Source organism: Hippoglossus stenolepis, chromosome 6 (genome assembly GCF_022539355.2).
Source record: "Hippoglossus stenolepis isolate QCI-W04-F060 chromosome 6, HSTE1.2, whole genome shotgun sequence".
In the NCBI taxonomy this organism is placed as follows: Eukaryota; Metazoa; Chordata; class Actinopteri; order Pleuronectiformes; family Pleuronectidae; genus Hippoglossus; species Hippoglossus stenolepis.
The window spans coordinates 3,097,357-3,115,185 of record NC_061488.1 but is presented as its reverse complement, the minus strand read 5'-3'; the positions used below and the strand labels follow the sequence as shown (position 1 = coordinate 3,115,185).

General features: G+C 46.1%; 1 protein-coding gene across 1 annotated transcript in view; it reads right to left on the bottom strand.

Annotated features, from left to right (window-relative positions):
* Positions 1-1,038: 1,038 nt before the first annotated feature.
* LOC118111472 (teashirt homolog 2) overlaps positions 1,039-17,829 on the bottom strand; it is a 40,013-nt gene continuing 23,222 nt past the window's right edge. Inside the window, exon 2 of the mRNA XM_035160102.2 lies at positions 1,039-4,847. Coding sequence (XP_035015993.2) covers positions 1,807-4,847 — 3,041 coding nt within the window. The 3' untranslated portion in view covers positions 1,039-1,806. The remainder of the gene's footprint in view (positions 4,848-17,829) is intronic.

Sequence of the window (17,829 nt, the reverse complement as noted above, 5' to 3'; positions counted from 1 at the left end):
TGACAGTAATTATAAATGCAGGCAGAAATTATAGCTGAATACTTTAACTGCATTAAGAGTCATCTGATGAACAACGTGATTGCCTGCTCGTTTCCAACAATAGGGGGCAAGTTGGTGTCACAGCATTCACATCACCGCGGCGCTCCATGTGCTTTTTCCCATTTACCATCAAATGTCAGTTGCCCGTTATAAACCCGGAGATTTGATGGGTGGAGGTAATTGAGGACTTGATTGCTCTGAAAAGAGATGAATTGCATAAAATGTTTATGAATTTAGAAGGCAATTATTTTTAATAGCCTTGAAATAATAGAGCTGGAGGAAATATGTTTAATTGTTATGATACCATCTTGCAGCAACAGCAGCGGCGTTCGCGGGAAAGCAATAAAGGCTGACAAGAAGATATATCTTGGAGGTGTATCTAAAAGTCGTATGGGTGAAGGGGGGAATGCAGTGTACTGTACAGACCCAGGATATTGTCCTTTGTCTCCTACACAGAAAGATATTGTGATGTTAAATATTAGATTAGTGGTTAATGCTTTAGTTTATGACTTTGTGATATTTTTGCTGATGAGCTTCCACGGAAAGACCTTTGTAATTTGGATTTAATTGCAGGGAAAAACAGGAATTTTTAAAACTTGAGTTCTCCACATATGTTGAATTTAAATTAAAAAAATTGCAGCATTAATGGGAAATTACTGGACTATTTTTAATTGGAAGGTTTCTGAGAACTTTTCCGAGAAAACTGTTAGGTAATGATCTACGTAATAATAAACTTTATTTAGTGCTTAGAAGTAAAAACATAAAATTAAAGGCATTTGCCTAAAGGGACATAAAGGATATAAAGCAAGTATTAAGCACGTATAAATAATAATAATAATGATAATACTTATTAGTTGCACATGTATTTTGTCCGTCAGTGTTCAAATCATCTTTATCTTAATAGTTTTCTCAACATATTCGAGCTTCTAACTTCACAAACCGACAGAGAAACAACTTGAAAAGGATTTTTAAAAAGAAAAGAAAGAACACAAGCTGTTATCAAATGTTAACTCTTTATTTGAATAAGTAAAAAAGGTGCAGGTATCACAGGTATCATCTGTCTTGCTGTTATCCTTGTTGCATGAAACGCACTGTTTTTTAATTTTTTCTTCTAAAATATATTTACATGTGAAATATGCTTGTTTCCAAACGGCCTAGTTACCTTTTGAGTCATGTACAGAATCCGAGTCTAAACTGGTGATTAAACATTTATTAAAGTGCTTTTTTTTTTTCTTCTTCTTCTTCTTCTTCTTCTTCTCTTCTATCATTGCAACACAAAAACATCTTTACATAGCAATACACTGTACAGGTCTGCGTGTGTGTTGTCGTCGTGTGTGTCGGGCTACCTGTCTGGACAGCTGCACGTGGATGCAGGTGTAATCGCAGAAGTTGTAAAGTACAATTAGTTCATTATTTTGTTGTTGAAATACAATTGAAACTTGACATATCATACAAATAAATAGTAGTCATAGCCCGGGGGCTATCGCATGCAAACATCAGCAATTAAGTTTCTTCAAGCAGTAATACATTTCATTACTGGTGATGCATTTGAGCAGGGTGCAAAAGTATCTCTTAGTGTTTCCTTATACGACTTCTACCCAGTGTGTGTCTTTGCTGTACTCCATGAAATGTTTTAATAATGATTCACGCTACACAACGCTAATTGGAGAATGGCTGAAATATCTGACCCGTGTGTTAAAATAAGAAAAAAAAGGGAAGCAAATGAAAAGAAGTGATGATAATATGAAGGAAAAAAGGAAAATATAACTACTCCCGGTCCATTTCCACATATTGTGAATGGTTGTCGGGGGATTTGCTGTGAGTTTTACTCAAATGGAGTTTGACGGCGTGATTGCTCGCAAATGTCCGACAGCAGAGCTTACATTTGAACTTTGCGTCCACGTCCTCGTCCGTGACCAGCGCCTCCGTGGCTCTGACACCGAGGACCTTCGACAGTTCTGGCTCGTCCACCTTCGTCATGTGCTCCACTGGCATTTTGCACATGTCTTTGATTAGGAACCCGAGATGCGATTCCAGATGGGAAATGAACCCGCCCGGTGACCTGAACTGGGAAGCGCAGTCGTTGCAGTAGAAGATGGGGTGGCCCGTGTCCATGTTCTTCAGGAACTTGGTCCCTCCGGTTTTGCGCAGTTGGTATTTGACATTCGCTAACCAGTGGCTTATAGTGGTCATGGACAATCCGGTGAACTTGGAGATGTGCATCCGTTCCTGAGGGCCGAGGTCCGAGAGCAGGTACTTCCCCTCAGAGGTCTGGAAGAGGCTGGAGGCAAACTGGGCCTGCAGGATGAGAAGGTGGCGAGGATTCCAGTTCGACTGTCTGCCTTTACGCTTGTGGATGGAGTACACGTCGGAGGAGACGTCCTCAAAGCGCCTGACGTCCGATTCCAGCTTCATGGTCGGGATCCTCGAGGGGATGGAGGGTTTTGGCGTTGTGGCTTTTGGAAGAACTTTCACCATGTCCGCTATGTCAGACAAAGCATATTTCTGTGGCATCGGGGCGGAGGGCTGTAGCAGCGCCGAGCTCGGCATGCTGAGTTTGGATTTCGTCAGGTCTATCGGTTGGTCGTCACCGACGAAGAGAAACGTGTTATCGGGTCTATTTCTTATAGGATTTCTGAGCATTAAAGCCGGTTTCTCGCTGCTTCGGTTAATGTCGGCAAAAATAGACTGAGTGTGAGCGGATAGTTTATCTACTCTGGAGTTACTGGGCTTGTTTGCTTTGCCCAGGTGATTGTTCAGAACGGACTGCAGCGCACTGAGAGGGTTTATGCCGAGTACATCCGGAGTGTCACTGAGAGGCTCTGAAGCAGTGCTGCGTCCATTGCTGGCAGAGGGACTCGGTGTCTTGCCTCTGTCAGAGAAATCTGGGCTCAGCTTCCCTTTGATCGCTTCACTCCCTTCATTCACACAGTCGGCATCGAGCTTTGAAGAGGAAGAGGAATCATCCTGACAATCGCTGTCATCATTCTCCGCCAGATCAAACTTGATATTCTGACTTTCTTTACCATCGCTAATGCCGACCTTTTCTTTTTTGATGTCCACATTTTGATGCTGTCCCTGGGGAGCCTCAACTCCCACAGCACCGTGGTACAGCTTCCCCTTTGGGGCGATCGGTCTCAGCTTGTGGTTAAATGTCTGCTTTAGCTGAGTGGGGGGGGAGATGGAGAGAGGGGAGCTTTTGAGGATGCCAGAGAGCTGATAGGCGGCGTGAATGCTCGGGTAGGCGCTCCAGCTCGGCGTCCCCGTTTGAGCTTTATTGATGGCTGAGGCCACTGTGTTGGCTAAAGATTTAAGAATGTCCCCTCCGCCGCCCGATTCCTGTTCAAGATCTTCCTCACGGAGATAAGGGTACTTAAAAGCCCCATTGTTCGCCTTTTGATCCTCACTCTCTTGCTTGTCATTTTTAGCTTCGGTGTCCTCCATTTTGTCTGATGTTCCTTCCCCCTGGCTATCCCTCTCGCTCCCCCCGGGGGAGGCGGTTTTCGGAGACACCTTCTCTCCCTCGTTGTCACTGGCAGCCGGCTCAGCTAAGCCCTGGATCTTCTCTATGGCCAGGGGGTCGAGCGCTAACTGTTTCCCCTTTTTAGAGGCTGAATTTGTGACTTTGATGAAGTGTCCGGTGACCATCATATGTGTGGTGAGCTGCTGAAGGGTGTCGTGAGAGCTGCCGCACTCCATGCATTTGAGAATCTGAGACTTGCACGTTTCAAACTGCCAAGTGTAGCTCGCTCCGTTCTGATAGCCGTAGCGGTTGTTGTGGGCATTTGCGATAGTGGCGGCCCGTTGTGCCTCGGTGTAGCCAGACAAACCAGTGGTGGAGTCAGGGGAGCAAGGCCTCACTGAGTCAAAGGCCCGTTTCTTTGCTGGTGGCAACAATTTATGTGTGATTACTGGGAGCGGCTCTTTTAAAGGCACTTTTTGGTAATGTTTAGTTTTAATCATGTGGACGCTCAAGTCCTGGAGTGAGTCAAAAGAGTGGCCACAGAACATGCACTTCAAAACCTTCTGTGCGTCCTCCTTCCCTTCCATATCATGCAAATTTCGTTTCCTCGATTTCGAAGACGAGGCAGAAGAATTACTCTGTTTGCCGTGGTTGTTGTCCTGGTAGTGTCCGCTCTTGTTCATGTGGACCGTCAGCTCCACGACCGTGTCGTAGGCTGCGCTACAATCCTTACAGCGGAATCGGCTGGCGCCCGTGAACACCGAGCCCAAGGGTTTGGTGGTTTGCCTGTACAGGTGGACGGAGCTAAAGAGGTTGGGTTTTGACATGGGCTTTGGCGAGAGTGTCTGGTGCAAGGTCTTAGAGAGCGCGTCCTGGTGCCAGTCAAACTCACTTTTGGTGCTGCCGTTGGTGCTGTCACAGTTGGCTTTGCTGGTGTTTTTGGCCGTTTTCAAGTCCATCCCGATCCCCGTCCAGTAGGAGTCGGAGAGAAAGTTTGCATAGGCTGCCCTCATTTTCTCCAAGCTGCTGCCCATCTCCTCCTTGTGTTTGGAGCCGTGGCTTTCGACTTCCCTCTGGCTCTCAGGTGGCGAGGAGGTTTTGAAGTCTGAGAGTCTGTCACTGGTGTCGCTGAGGCGCGACTCCAGCTCTGCCTCTTGATTGGAAAGGACACTAATGGGAGAGTTCTGGTTGCTGTAAGTGTTAGTGCTCTTGTTGTCGAGCTCTCTGTCCTCAGACAGTTTGGGGCTGGTCTTCTCCGAGCACTCCTCCTCAGTTTGAGGGTCGTTCTCTCCGTCTTCCTCAGCGGTGGCATCTTGAAGAGCTGCGTCTTCATCAGGCATGTACACTAGAAAAAAGAAGAGACAGAAATTAACGACGTTGAAATGTGTTGTATAACAACAGTTTAATGACTCTATGATTTAATTTACAATATTTAGACGTCCCGCAGCATCGCACAGTAAATTTTTTTTTTTAAGCCATTTAAGACAACATAATGACAGCTGCTTTGTGCCTTGGGAGGTTGGAGAGTTTCGCTGGACGTAATGTCTTTACTAAAAGACCGCTGCTGGTGCAACAGCTCCATGTAATTCACGACAGGCCATTGACTTAGTGCTGCGTCCAAGGTTTTCCTGGCCTCAAGTCGAGATGTTTACAACAATCATTGGCCACTGAGTGACAAAAGGGAATTGATTCTTCTAGGGCCCGTTAAGTGTTATTGCAAATGACCTATTCCATAGTGATTATGGATGTCACAAAACTGCAATGAAAGTGTTCGCCTTGTGTTCTGGATAACTTCTTCCTCCCGCCCCCCCCCGAAGCTACACGTGAGGAATGGTTTCCCACCAACTCAGATATTCTAATGTCCCACGATAAAACTAAAAAGCATTGACTGAAAAAAGATGAGAAAACATAACTTCACAAGACATTTAGCCGCTATCACAGAAGTTTCAATATTCAGTAATTCAGCATCAGGAAACTGATTGTGTTGACGGCAGAATAAAAAATAAAATGTGCAAATGTGAATACTGATGAAGATGTTGATCGCGCTCGTGGAAGAGCTGATTCAATTATCAGAGTTAAAACCAGACAATTATACAAAATTTCAAAAGATTACTGGCAATCCGTCACGTCATTACATTTTCTCTGACAGTCTCATAAACAGCAATTACTTCTTCCATTATTCACCTGTTCGTTCTCCCAACTCATAGAGCACAAACATTATTGCTTCAATTAACAGATAATTAAACAACAGTATTTCTAATTGACACATTTCCCATCATCCAATTAGGGCAAACTCTGACTCAGCATCGGGGGGGGGAACACGGCCACAGAAGATTAAAACGTCCCTTTCTGACAATAACTATTTCAGATTATTTTAAATCTATCCACCCGGAAAACCCACGTCAACACTATCACAGCCGATGTTCTCGTATCTTATCAAGACGTCCCGCAATAAATGCAGTTTGTCAGTGTTGTCACATATCTCAGATACTTTCCGCCTCGCAGTCGCGCTGGGAAATGTGCATTTTGGGAGCGACGTGGCAGATGTGCTCCGAGTTAAATATGAATAGGACATAACAGCCCTGTCCAGGCACTTATGCATTTCATGTGGTTAATATTTCTTTTTCTGAATAGAGGGCACTCCATGAAGGGTTTGCAGCCGAGCACTCAGGAGTCCCACACTGGGCGTCCCATAGAATGTCTTCCCCCTCTTTGCTCTCTGAAAATAAGACTTTTTTTTTTTTTATTATCAATATTTCAAAAGTGCCTCAAGAGAAGCCCTGGAGGTGAACTGCTTGCCAGCTAATGGATGGAGATGGAGATGGGATTCGGACTTTCAAAACAAACATGGAGAAAGGGGCCTCGTGAACAAGAGCCGGCGTGCACACACGCCCCGGTGCGCCGTGACCTTGATCCACCGCAAGAGAGATGTTTTGATTGGCCGACCGAGATCAGTGATGGCCTCCACAACACCCTTGATGCTCGGGGAGAGAGTTGTCAAGAGCACAGAGGTATGTTTTATTTATAGTCTTATATATAGTATTCAGAGTGAGAGGAGAGCACCAATGGCTGTGACAAGCTCCCAGTTGATGTCCACTCTCTTCAAAGTCATCACTGGAACTGAGGGGCCGGTGAGAACCCGCACCAAAGTGGCGAGATGAGCGTTTTTCCAGTCCAGTGGTGCTTCGATAGAAAAGAGACAAAACCATCACGTAATTGCTATTTCCTGCATTTTTTATGTTCCTTAAAATTCCCCCAATACACGGCATGTGAAATAAACACTTTAAAAAATAATGGCCGAGCACAGTTTTTCCTGGAAAGAACCACTTACATTACACGTAGTTAAATCAGTTTTTTTTTTTACGTGAATGTTTGTGTCTTATCTTGGTATTTGAGGCTGGAATTGACAGAGATTAACAGCTGCCCTTCCTGCTGTTCTATGCCGTTCTATCAGATGCCCTGAGTCGCAGACTTCCAGAGGCAGCAATTAACCTTCTGGCAGGGATCGCTCCGAGATACCCGCTCGTCTAAGTCTGAGTCGGTTTGAAAACTCTGCTCTGCCGACTCGGTCAACCACAGAACTGCTGCCACATCAAGCTGCATTAGCTTTTTTTAAATACAAGATCAGACACAAGATCCTGATTTAATGAAAAAAAAGGAAGACTTCTGAATAACGTGCACCATGAAACGAAACGGCCAGAAACGTAAAAAGGAATTTGTGCAAAACAAAAAAGTGAAGAGCAGCGATTGCTTTGCACAGGAAATGCCTGCTGTGGAAATGTTGTCCACATGAGGCCTCTCCCAGGCTAACTGGCCTTACAAAACAAGAGGCTGGCATGCCTCGCCGGAGATTTAGCATGTCATAAACCGCTGTAAAGCCTCCAATCTGTGTCACTACAAATTTATATCTTCAGACAGAGATATGCAAAGGTCAAAAAACCTGAGGTGTCCATCATAAATCAGACAGTTGAAGTGTTTATAACCTTTATCCGTTAGAGCAGACTCTTGGCAAAGCGAGGCCTGGATTTACAGAAGCGGCGGCCTGTTTCTGAGCCAAAAGGCTTTTTTTCATTACATCAGGAGAAACTAGCAAACCACATGGGAAACAGTACATTACATTTACTGCTATGTTCATGCTGCCCAACTGGATCGGTGCTTACATGACAACACGTAAAAATAAATTTAAAAAAGAAGGAGGGGGGGTCTCAGACTTTTGGACACCCACTGTATTTACAACTCAACTTTCAGCAGTAACGTCTTCATGGAGCTGGATCCCTCCTCCCTCCCTCCCTCCCTCCCCCCCTCGTATGAAGGGAGTCTATTCAGGATGTGTCAATCATGTCAGAAACCGGTGTGCCAGCTGTAGAAGGGCATTCTGTTTCCAATATCAACATGCCAGCAGAAACTTTTGTGACGGTGAGAACATCAACGTTTATCCGTCGGAAGGTCAACGTTTCCTTCATTAATCTGACAAGCCTCGGAGAGTTAGCGGCCTGAGGAGCTTTGGCTAATGGACAGCTGCAATACCCAGCGCAGGACTTTGTGAGTATCCGCGGTAACACTATCTTCAGAGGAGATTGGGTAATTCATAGGTGCCAGTGACAGGTCTGCACGTCTGTGCCACTTTCCCCAGCGCTCTCCGGTTGTCTCAAGCTACAGTTTTTGCTGCTCGCAAATCAATATCTCTTTTTACTTCCCATTGATTGCCTGGCAGTGGGACCAACCTAAGCAGGACTGTTATGACATTTCTAGATTTCCCCCTGTCCTTGGAACAATCAATTACACGCGCACGGCAATCAAAACCTCTTTGCAAAATGAACCTGCTCCATGACATTTTCATCTCCCGGATTTATGCCGTATAAAGAAGGAAAAAAAAAAGGGATGGGGGGGGTGGGTGGGAATAAAAGGAGGCCGGCTGGATGGGCGCTAACAACGAGGGTCAGGATCACTGAACAATCCCCAGGCTGCCTCAGCAACTGTCATCTGCCTTCACTCACATGTAAGCAATGTTCCCACTTAATTGTGTCTGTACATTAAAAAAAAAAGAAAGAAACCAACACATTTAATAACCGTGTTCATCTGTTGTTATAAATAGGTGTGAGGTGTCAGTCAAAAAGTACTTGGTGTACAAAACTCTCTCCAAAAGCTCCTTTGTGTCTGAAACAGGACGACGTGTTTGTGAAAGTCACCGTGATGTGATTCTCTTCAGTGAGCTATCATTAGAACGAGACGCACACATGCCACGAGGTTTAATGTCTGACAGGGATATCTGACTAACTCGGTGAGCGGTGCACGTCAAGATCAAACCGACGCATTGTCAGACATCCCGATGATAGTCCTGATGACACATCTGAAGTTAATTCTGAGCCCCGAATCACATGAGGAGCGGTGAGGAGCTAATTCCGAGGCCCGGAGCCATCTGTAAAGATCTGTAAACACCTCTCTCTTCATTGTTCCCTGTCAGGAAACAGTCTCTCCGATGCCCAAGGACACCGCCGAGTAAAGAGAGAACAATCGCGCTCAGTCTGCTCCCTTTGACAAATTTGTCTGGAGGTTAATTGATATCACAGAACCAAATAGATTTTGACTGGCTTTTTTAAAAACAGGATTGTGTCGTTAGTTCCCATCTGACCCATTATTTCATTTCAACACTTCTGCTGCTAAACGACTCAGACGATGTGTGTTTTTTTTACCAGACGAAACGCTGCGGACGCGCTGACACCGACTCGACCTGGTGTTGTGTCGAGGAGGAAATAGTTCTTGCATTACGGTCAAGATGAAAAAGGTCGAAAAACACAGATCGGATGACGAGAAGTGGGATTCGCAGCAGCCGTGCACCCCCGCAAAGTGGTTTCACCGGATCTTTCTGAGGCCTCGGCTACAAAACCATGAGACGGAAACACTCATGTTAATTTTGGTATGCATGATGGAGATGTTACTTAAAGCGCATTACTTACTTCACTAAACACAAGCTATTCATGCAGATAAATGCCTTGCTTTCAAACACCCTCAACTTTAATATTTAATAGACTAATATAATCAGATAAAAACTTGCAGCTCCGAAAAAAGGCACAAGTCGAGGACAGATTGTGAACGCGGCAAACGGCACAATGTGCTCAGACGGACCCAGAGCCAGATTAATATGATAGGATCACAAATATGACACCATATCCTGCCATCTGGCTGTTCATTTGGGCAAAAATGATCACAATAATTATGGCAATTAATCAAAATGTTTTCACAACCCACATTCTGTTAACTAAAAACACGGGGGAACTTTGCGATGCACAACCAAACACACTGATAAACACGAGGGCGGTCGCAGGCCTCGGCGCATGTTTGGTTTTGGGTGTTTTTCTCTATTCCAACGATACAAATGTGGGGGATTTTCTAAAACTGTCCTTGTGTGTTGCACGGAGGCTAATCATGATATTTACTGAGCCACATCAGATTGCCCTGCCTAGCTCCAGGAGCCCCCTTCCCTCCGTGATGTCACCGAGCGCGGCTGCTCCTTTTGATGCCTACTAGAAGCTTCTGCTCCGAGACGCATCAGTCGGCCCGCTGCCTAATTGGAAGTGAGCGGTGGGAGAGCATTGCAATCTGCACTCCAGCACCTAAGTCATCACTTTGAACGTGCCACAGCCGCCGCGGCACGTGCAGTCGCCTGGTGTTGCATCTCACCAAAGGGCCCCCCCCCCATCAGCACCGGCAGAGACAATTATACACACAACGCTCCCCAGCCTGTCTCACAGACCTTTACCGAACCAGCACCACAGGCAGGTGGGTATTTGTATACAAATATATTGTTATATATATATGGAGAGAATAAATCCTGATGAATATTGGAATAACATAAACACATATAGACAGGCAAACACTGGAAAGTACATTTACTTAACTACTGTAGTGCAATTCCCAGGTACTTTACTCAACTTGAGTATTTTCTCCAAGATTACAGTGTCACGGCACGTAATAGAATACAGTGAATAAAACAAGAGCATTAGGTCTAAAGGATATAAGAGAAAAGAGAAATAACAGTATAATGTGTATTAGAAGTGAAGTAAAAATATAAAGTGTATATGAAGTAATGCAGAGACACTGCCTGATATAAATATCAATAGAAATGAGAATAAAATAAAAAATAAGTAAGGTCACAGGAGCCATTTTGCTTTTTAATAACTTGACAAATCTCTGTTCGTCTGTTTGTGTCTCACATATCTCGAGAGCTGTTCATCTTATAGGTTTCACGCTTGTTATGTGTATTGTTAAGAGTTCAAGGAGGTGCAGCGGCGGCTGGGACTCATCGACTGAGACGAGCTTCACCCAACTTTGTTCACTTGTACAGTTTCAGGCAGAAAGCTGCATCACCACAGGTCAAACAAGCTAAGACATGTTAAGTTGTGCTAACTGCACTAGTTAAGTAAATTTCACATTCTGTACAAACTCAATCACATTGATTTGATGGCAGAAATCTCAGACAAATATCTGAGGTAAATATTTAGTAGTTTTGGTGAACCAGCCCTTTAAATGTCTGTCTCCTGAACGAGCTGTAATGGGCTGTTGTGTATAAACAGTATAAATACACTGCACACAGCGCGAGTGTCTTCTATTCGTCCTCTTCCGCTAACAAGCAAAGGTAAATATAAACCATTTGGCGAGCGCGGAGGATAACGTTACAACTGAAGAGGCTTAAAAGCCTCAGTGTATATTTGTCAGATTATATATGATCTTTTCTGCCCTGACTGATACAAAGTTCCAGTTGGTGGAGCAGAAGCCGGGCGGCTTCAGCTTCAGTGTATTTTCCACTAGCGATGAGAGGAGGGAGGGAGGGAGGGAGGGAGGGGAGTGGGGGGGGCAGCGCCGCTCTGTCACTTGGTTTCTGAAGAGCCCGTGACACCGCTCTCCAGGAGCGACATGATGAGGTCTGATGGTTCCTTTCTGCAGAATAGCAGTTTACCCCTCATTCACCCTTATCAGAGAGAGAACCCATCATCTTACAGTACGCCACTCACAGCGCTTCGCATATTGGAGCTGACCAGTCGAGCAAACAGGGCGGTACTAATAAAAGACCATCTTGCTTCGGTTCAAATTTCCCTGATTGAATGTCAGTCAGGAATGTTTGCGTGTCAGCACGGAGGAAAGTGGGCCATCGTTTAAAGGACCACTGCCTTGAACACACGGGCCCTTTGTTCTTGGTTTATGAGATAGTGAGTGAAAGGTATGATGGCCTCCGCCGAACGTGCTGTTTGTTTTTCATGCCCACCAGCCCGACTAAATAAACCGCTTTTCAATTCCACTTCACTCATCGTCTGATGTTCTATAAACACTTGCTCCGCCGTGTGATTCCGTTCCATTTAGCCTAAGAGGAGCAATATCCAGGATTGAATCGTCTTTAATATTAAATGTCCTTGTGATCTCACGTGTTATTGTCATCATGATATATCTATAAAAAGCAGCCAGTGGGAAGTCTTCCTCATTCCTTCTCATCCTCGTTGCGTCTGCACCTTTGCTTACACTGAACTAAACAAACCAAGGTGTGTTACTGTAACGAGCAGGCAGGCGTTCCAGAATCAGAGGCGTGACGTGGAGCGCGGCGGCGGCGTTGGCGTCCTGTCCCGTCATACCAGCTCTGCCTTGTACACAGAAGGTAACTCGGCTCTGTCAACACCTCCGCTGCCAGAATGGAGGCAGAACAGATTTCTGCACAGAACGTTAAAGAGGCTACTTTTAAAAATGTGTTTCTCTACAGACTTCACCTGGAATTCAATTGTACTCTATTCAATACGTTGGATGCTATACATTGGATTGTCTCGTCACTGAGTGATGCATTTTAAATACTTTGGATTACTTCAACATATTCTTTGGAAACTGTGAAATTAATCTACGCAAATTTGCACTAAAACTAAACCTCCTGAAAGAAAGAGATAGAAAAAGGAAGTTTTACTTTCTCTGCATGAAATGGAACAAAAACACGTGAACAGCAATAACGCAAAGTTTAGATTTTGCACAGAGTGAAGACGCTCACTCGCACATTAAGTTGTTGTTGTTTACTACTTCCCAGACATTTACACCAGCAGCTGAACTAATCTACAACTTCTTTAAAAAGTAATCCCTTTGTGTAATCTATTAATTTTAAGAATCACCACCTGTTTATAGTGTTAATCACCTATAACCTAATACAGTCACTTATATTTTGTTTCCTGAATCTGTAACTGTGGGTTCTGTTACTCCCCCCCAGCTCTGTTCCCTGCATCCCTAAACTTTGCATGAACCCGTAACACTGACCCTCCCAAACAACAACAGCCCTCGTCAAGGTCGGGGCCTGGACGACTTGCGACGCTGCAGCTGGAGGAGACTCTGTGTGTTCTACTAAAACAATCTGCATTTCACCGACTCCTCCCGCTCGCTCTGTCCCCGTATGGATCTTTCATTAGATCCTGGACGGGTTCCAGTCAAAGCTTTTCTTGTACAAGCAGTTTTATGCAGTTTTCAGCAAAGGGAGGCATTTTCTCCTTCTTTTTTTACATTCCAAGTTCATTAATAGTAGATTGCCACTTTTTCCCTTCATTAAATACAATGAGGCTACAGAGTGAATTTGCAGCTGAAGCGTGGTACTGTCAGTTTCTAGTGGGACCAAAGGCTGCTCCGTGGCAAAGCATAAAGGGGGAGAAGCGCGCCCGCCAAACCTGGAGCTCCGTGGGACAGGACGAGCAACAGTAAGGGAGGCAGAGACGCTTCAAAAACAGCCCCGCTCCCTCCTATTCAGATTCATTTTAATGGCAAATTTGTTGTCAAGTGTCCCCAGCAGAAATGATTAGGGCCCGCTGCTTTCTGAAAAGTGCAAACTTCTGGATTTCGCCCGGTGTGTGCGTTGTCACTTTGACAGCCCACTCCGAGAACAATGGCCGCCCCAAATCGTGAAATGTGTTGGCACCAAATAGTTGAAAGTTTCCCCCTGGAAACAGGCTTTCCGCTGTTTGTGGGTATTCCGCTGTGTTGATATCGAGATGTTGATTAGAATGAAAAAAGGAGCCGGTGAATCGAGCTCCCCGGAGCCGGCAACACCAGCCATTGTAGGAGATTGACAGTCGCTCCATTGAGCCAATTATTTCTGTTCATAAGGACCTGTTTCAATAAAAAGCTGGTTAAAGACTGCAGTCATTGTTTGGGAGCGTCTGAAGTAAACCACTGGTAGAATCCACAGAAAACCAACAGCACTGCCCACTTACTGCTGCTGCACATTATAATCACCGACATAATATTGTTTCCATTAACTGTTAAACGTAGAGTTTCAGCAGCTTCTCGGGAACGAACGCGTAAAAAGAAACAGCGTGAACACAGTCTACTCTCGGGCAGCGGTAGTGAACGCGCGCTCGCACTTTGCCAAATTATCCTCGAGTCACCTTCAATAAAAGAAACATAATAAAACCCCATGCGGCGCCGCGGTATGTGTGGGATATATACGTTCATTAATACCCCACCGCCGACGTCGCCTCGCTGTGCAAATATTGCCACATGGAAAAGTCAGTGCAACAAAAATATTTTCTTTGCGCCATATCCTCATTTAGCCCGCGAGTCAGCGGCGTGACATTTCTAAGGTGTTGAGCTGTAATGGAGGAGGAGTAGGTGCCGACTGCGAGACGAGCGCCGAGCCCTTTTTATTCATTGCATGGGAGAAAGTGGTTAATTTATTGAAAAGAAGGTAGGCGGACGAGGCAGCGGAACGGAACTGATACCCTGCGTGGCTGTAGGTTGTAGGGGGTGGGAGGAGGAGGAGGAGGAGGAGGAGGAGGAGGAGGAGGAGGAGGAGGAGGAGAGGAGGGGTTGGTGGGTGGGGGTGGGCGGGGGGAGACAGAAAAAGAAAAAAGAAAAGAAGGGAGGTTGAGGGAGGTGGAGACCAGAGCGACAGAGGAACGGTTAATGGAAATGAGTGACAGGCTTTCAGAATGATTTACAACGGGTGGCGCTGCGGCAGAGCCAGCGCTTGATGGATGATCCTGAAAGACGGAGACGAACCATAAATCATGTCTTTGAATCATTGACAGAGATAAAGGAGGGGGAGAAAAAGCAATGGCATTGACGTTCATTCTTCCAATAATGTACATTGACGAGTTACACTACGGAGCCTTAATTAAAAAGTGAACACGGGTCTTCTCCCTCTCTCAACTCCCCTCTTCACTCCCCGCGCCGCCGCCGCCGCCACCGCCACCGCCATCACCCCTCCCACCCTCCCCTGCCGGCTACGCTCCCCCTCTTCTCCACTGCGATATCAATGGTAATTAAAGATGCAGTATCCCCGGCCCCTGTCCCATAGTCACTTCCTCCAGCTTCCCACAGCAGCCACATTAGATAAGTGCTCTGCCAGGAGATAATGTCACCCCTCAACAATATCAATACGGCTCTGGCCATCTTGTTTCTACATCTGTAAACACAGAAACTGGGACGAGGGGGCGACGGGACAGCGAGAGAGCGGTTAGCTTTATTTCTGTAAAAGGCAAAAACAAACAGGGACGCCGATCGTCTTCGGTGACGTGTGTCGCCGTGTTGGTTTTTAACCCCAACCGAAAAAATAAAAACTGGGATATTCAACACATTCGATTTGTTTTTTTCACCGAAATCTATCTTCCCAACGCGCCCCGCTCTTATAAAATTGTGTTGTTCCGTCTTGAGTGCAGATGGCACTTTGATAAACAGGAGGAGCCCTGTAGGAGCACGGCGCCTGAATGAGTGGCATTCCACATCAGCTGAGCTCCCTTAAAGTGCACACAATAGAGCAATGAGGTGAAAGTAATCCTAAACATCTGTCTTATATGTCCTACACGCACAGGCTGTTTGTTCAAGTTCTAGGAAAGACATTAGCGGGCGGGGAGAGCGATGGGGAGAGAGGAGGATATATCAATTCATGCACTAGTTCTCCAAAGAGATTAAGCAGGGCCTCTGTTGTCTGTCCTCCTGCAGCTCTGCCAAACAAAATGGAGAAGCTGCCCTACTAATGCAAATACCCTCTTTCATGAGATACTGTCGCGAGCACGTTTGAAAGAAGACTTAAAACTACAGTGCGTCGCCGTGGCTGCTTTTAATTATTCAAACTTCATATTTTTTTATAACCTACTTTATGGGGCTTGTGTTTGAGAAACCGCAGCGCAACGGAGAAACCGCTCCTGTGTGTTTGGGATCGGGATGCTCGGTGTCGCTCGCGGCCTCGTGGAGGAGGAGGGATGAAAGTGCAACCCGGTGCTCCGTCCTGTCTGACGGCCCAGCAGGGAGACAGGGGGCAGGCGGTCGGGCCACTGTGCGCGAGGATATCCACCGACAAAAAAGACTGAGGAGACACACACAAAGCTGTCGCTCTCTCCCGCTCTCCATCCCTGTCCTGCTGTGAGGAGACATGTTGGCAAGCTACAATGGAAATGAATGCACAATGGTCATCTAGCATTGAAAAGATGTAGCAGTAATATTGGTGAGGCAAAAAAAGCTGTCCTGCCCAGTGTGTGTGTGTGTGTGTGTGTGTGTGTGTGTGTGTCTGTATGAATGATTCATGTCGCAGCACAACACAAAAGCTCACACTCAGGCTTTGCACGATTTGAGAATCATTTTCACTTGAAGGCTTGAAGTTGTTCATATCATGTTTGATCGCATCCTTGCATCAAAACACCGTTTGACGGACAAGGGAAATAATTACTTGTCATTCATGTGTCTGAGGTTCCTCTTCTCTCTTTTGTTGCTGTTAAACATGTTCCCCCCGTTAAACACTTTTCCCTCCTCACCAGCAACTCCAGCAAGGCTGCGACTCAACTTTCAAGTCATCAAAAAAAAAAGAAATGAAACAATTTCATTGAATTCAACAAAAGAAGGAGAGAAATCTGCTCACATCTCCTGATGAGTGAGCGCTGAGCTGAATGAATCAAAGGGGGTTTGATGGTAATGAACTTCCTGCAGTCTGCGTCGTTAGTGGCGACGGCTCTCGTTGATCTTAAATGGTCTTAAAAGATGATCCATACAGTAATGAAGCCAGCTCCGCCGCTGGCCCGCTGCCCGAACCAGGACATAATCAAAGTCACGGGGGGGGGGATTCACTGGAGCTACTGTTACCAAACAACACCCCTCCGCTTCCTCGTTGTGCGCCAGTTAAAAATTAACAGCAAAAGAAGAATTCAGTGTGTCGTGAATGGTTAATATTCAAATTCATAGCATGTGTTTTTTTTTCGGGGGCCGTCAGCTGCGGCCACAGAGCAGCAGGACGGCTTGAGAGCGACCGGGTCCTTTTGGAAAAAGCAGCGTGTCGTGTCCAAGGCCCACCCTCCTCCCGACTCCTCTGCCTGGACCACCCTGCTCGCCGCGTTGCACTACATGACAGGACGATGCTGCTCAGTCCTTGGACCCATCGCATTGTTTTTCTTGGACCGTGGTGAAAGCAAATAGCAGCTAAAGGGCCCCGGCGCTCGCAGTAAAAACCAAAAACCCGTGCAGTCATTCATCAAAGCTCAGACAACTTGCTGCTCCCCCCACCAACCTCCAACCCCCCCAAGGCACGGCCGCCTCCTCCCCTCCCCGCACCACCACTCTGGGTTTTAACTAGGACTCCAAATAATTCCAGAAATGACAAATGATACTTATATCTCTGGCCTGTGCTGAATCAATACGCATGCAGAACAACTATCCATCTTGAGAGGTATTGACAGACGTGGCTCGACGGCGGCGGAGAAGCACTTGGTGGCTTTATTCAGGATTGCGATGGGAGGGACGCCGCGGCAGAAGCAGCGCACTCACTTTTAAATCACAATAAACAACACAACGCAATCAAAACCCTATTAGAGGAAGTGCAGCATCCGTAGATTTTTTTTTATTTAAGGATAAAAAAATAAAAAAAAACACGAAGGAGGAAGAGGACGACGCGTCCTCGCAGTGAGAACGCCAACCTGACCTTTCGCTGAAAATATGCACAACCCTCGTGAACTGGGACGAGGGTAAGTTTGACAGCAGCACCTGCACATGTTTACATGGCAGTTGTGTGCTGAGTATGAGCTGATGGGTGGCGATACGGCCCCACTCTGGTCCCCGGGCTGGATTGGAGCAGCTGACAGATAGCACTTCAGAGCAGCTTTAGCTGCAGCTCCCCTTGAGGGGCTGTGATTGATGACTCGCGCCGCCACCTAGATCCATTTTCTCCTCCAATCTGACTCCTCGCAGGTACAGAGCAGCCCTGCCTCCCTCTCTCTCCCTCTCTCATCTCCCTTCAAATTCAAGTGGGCTCATTTCTGCAGAGTTTACCAACAGAGCGACTTCAGAACACCTACTTTGAACAAATTAAAAACAGAGTCATACGG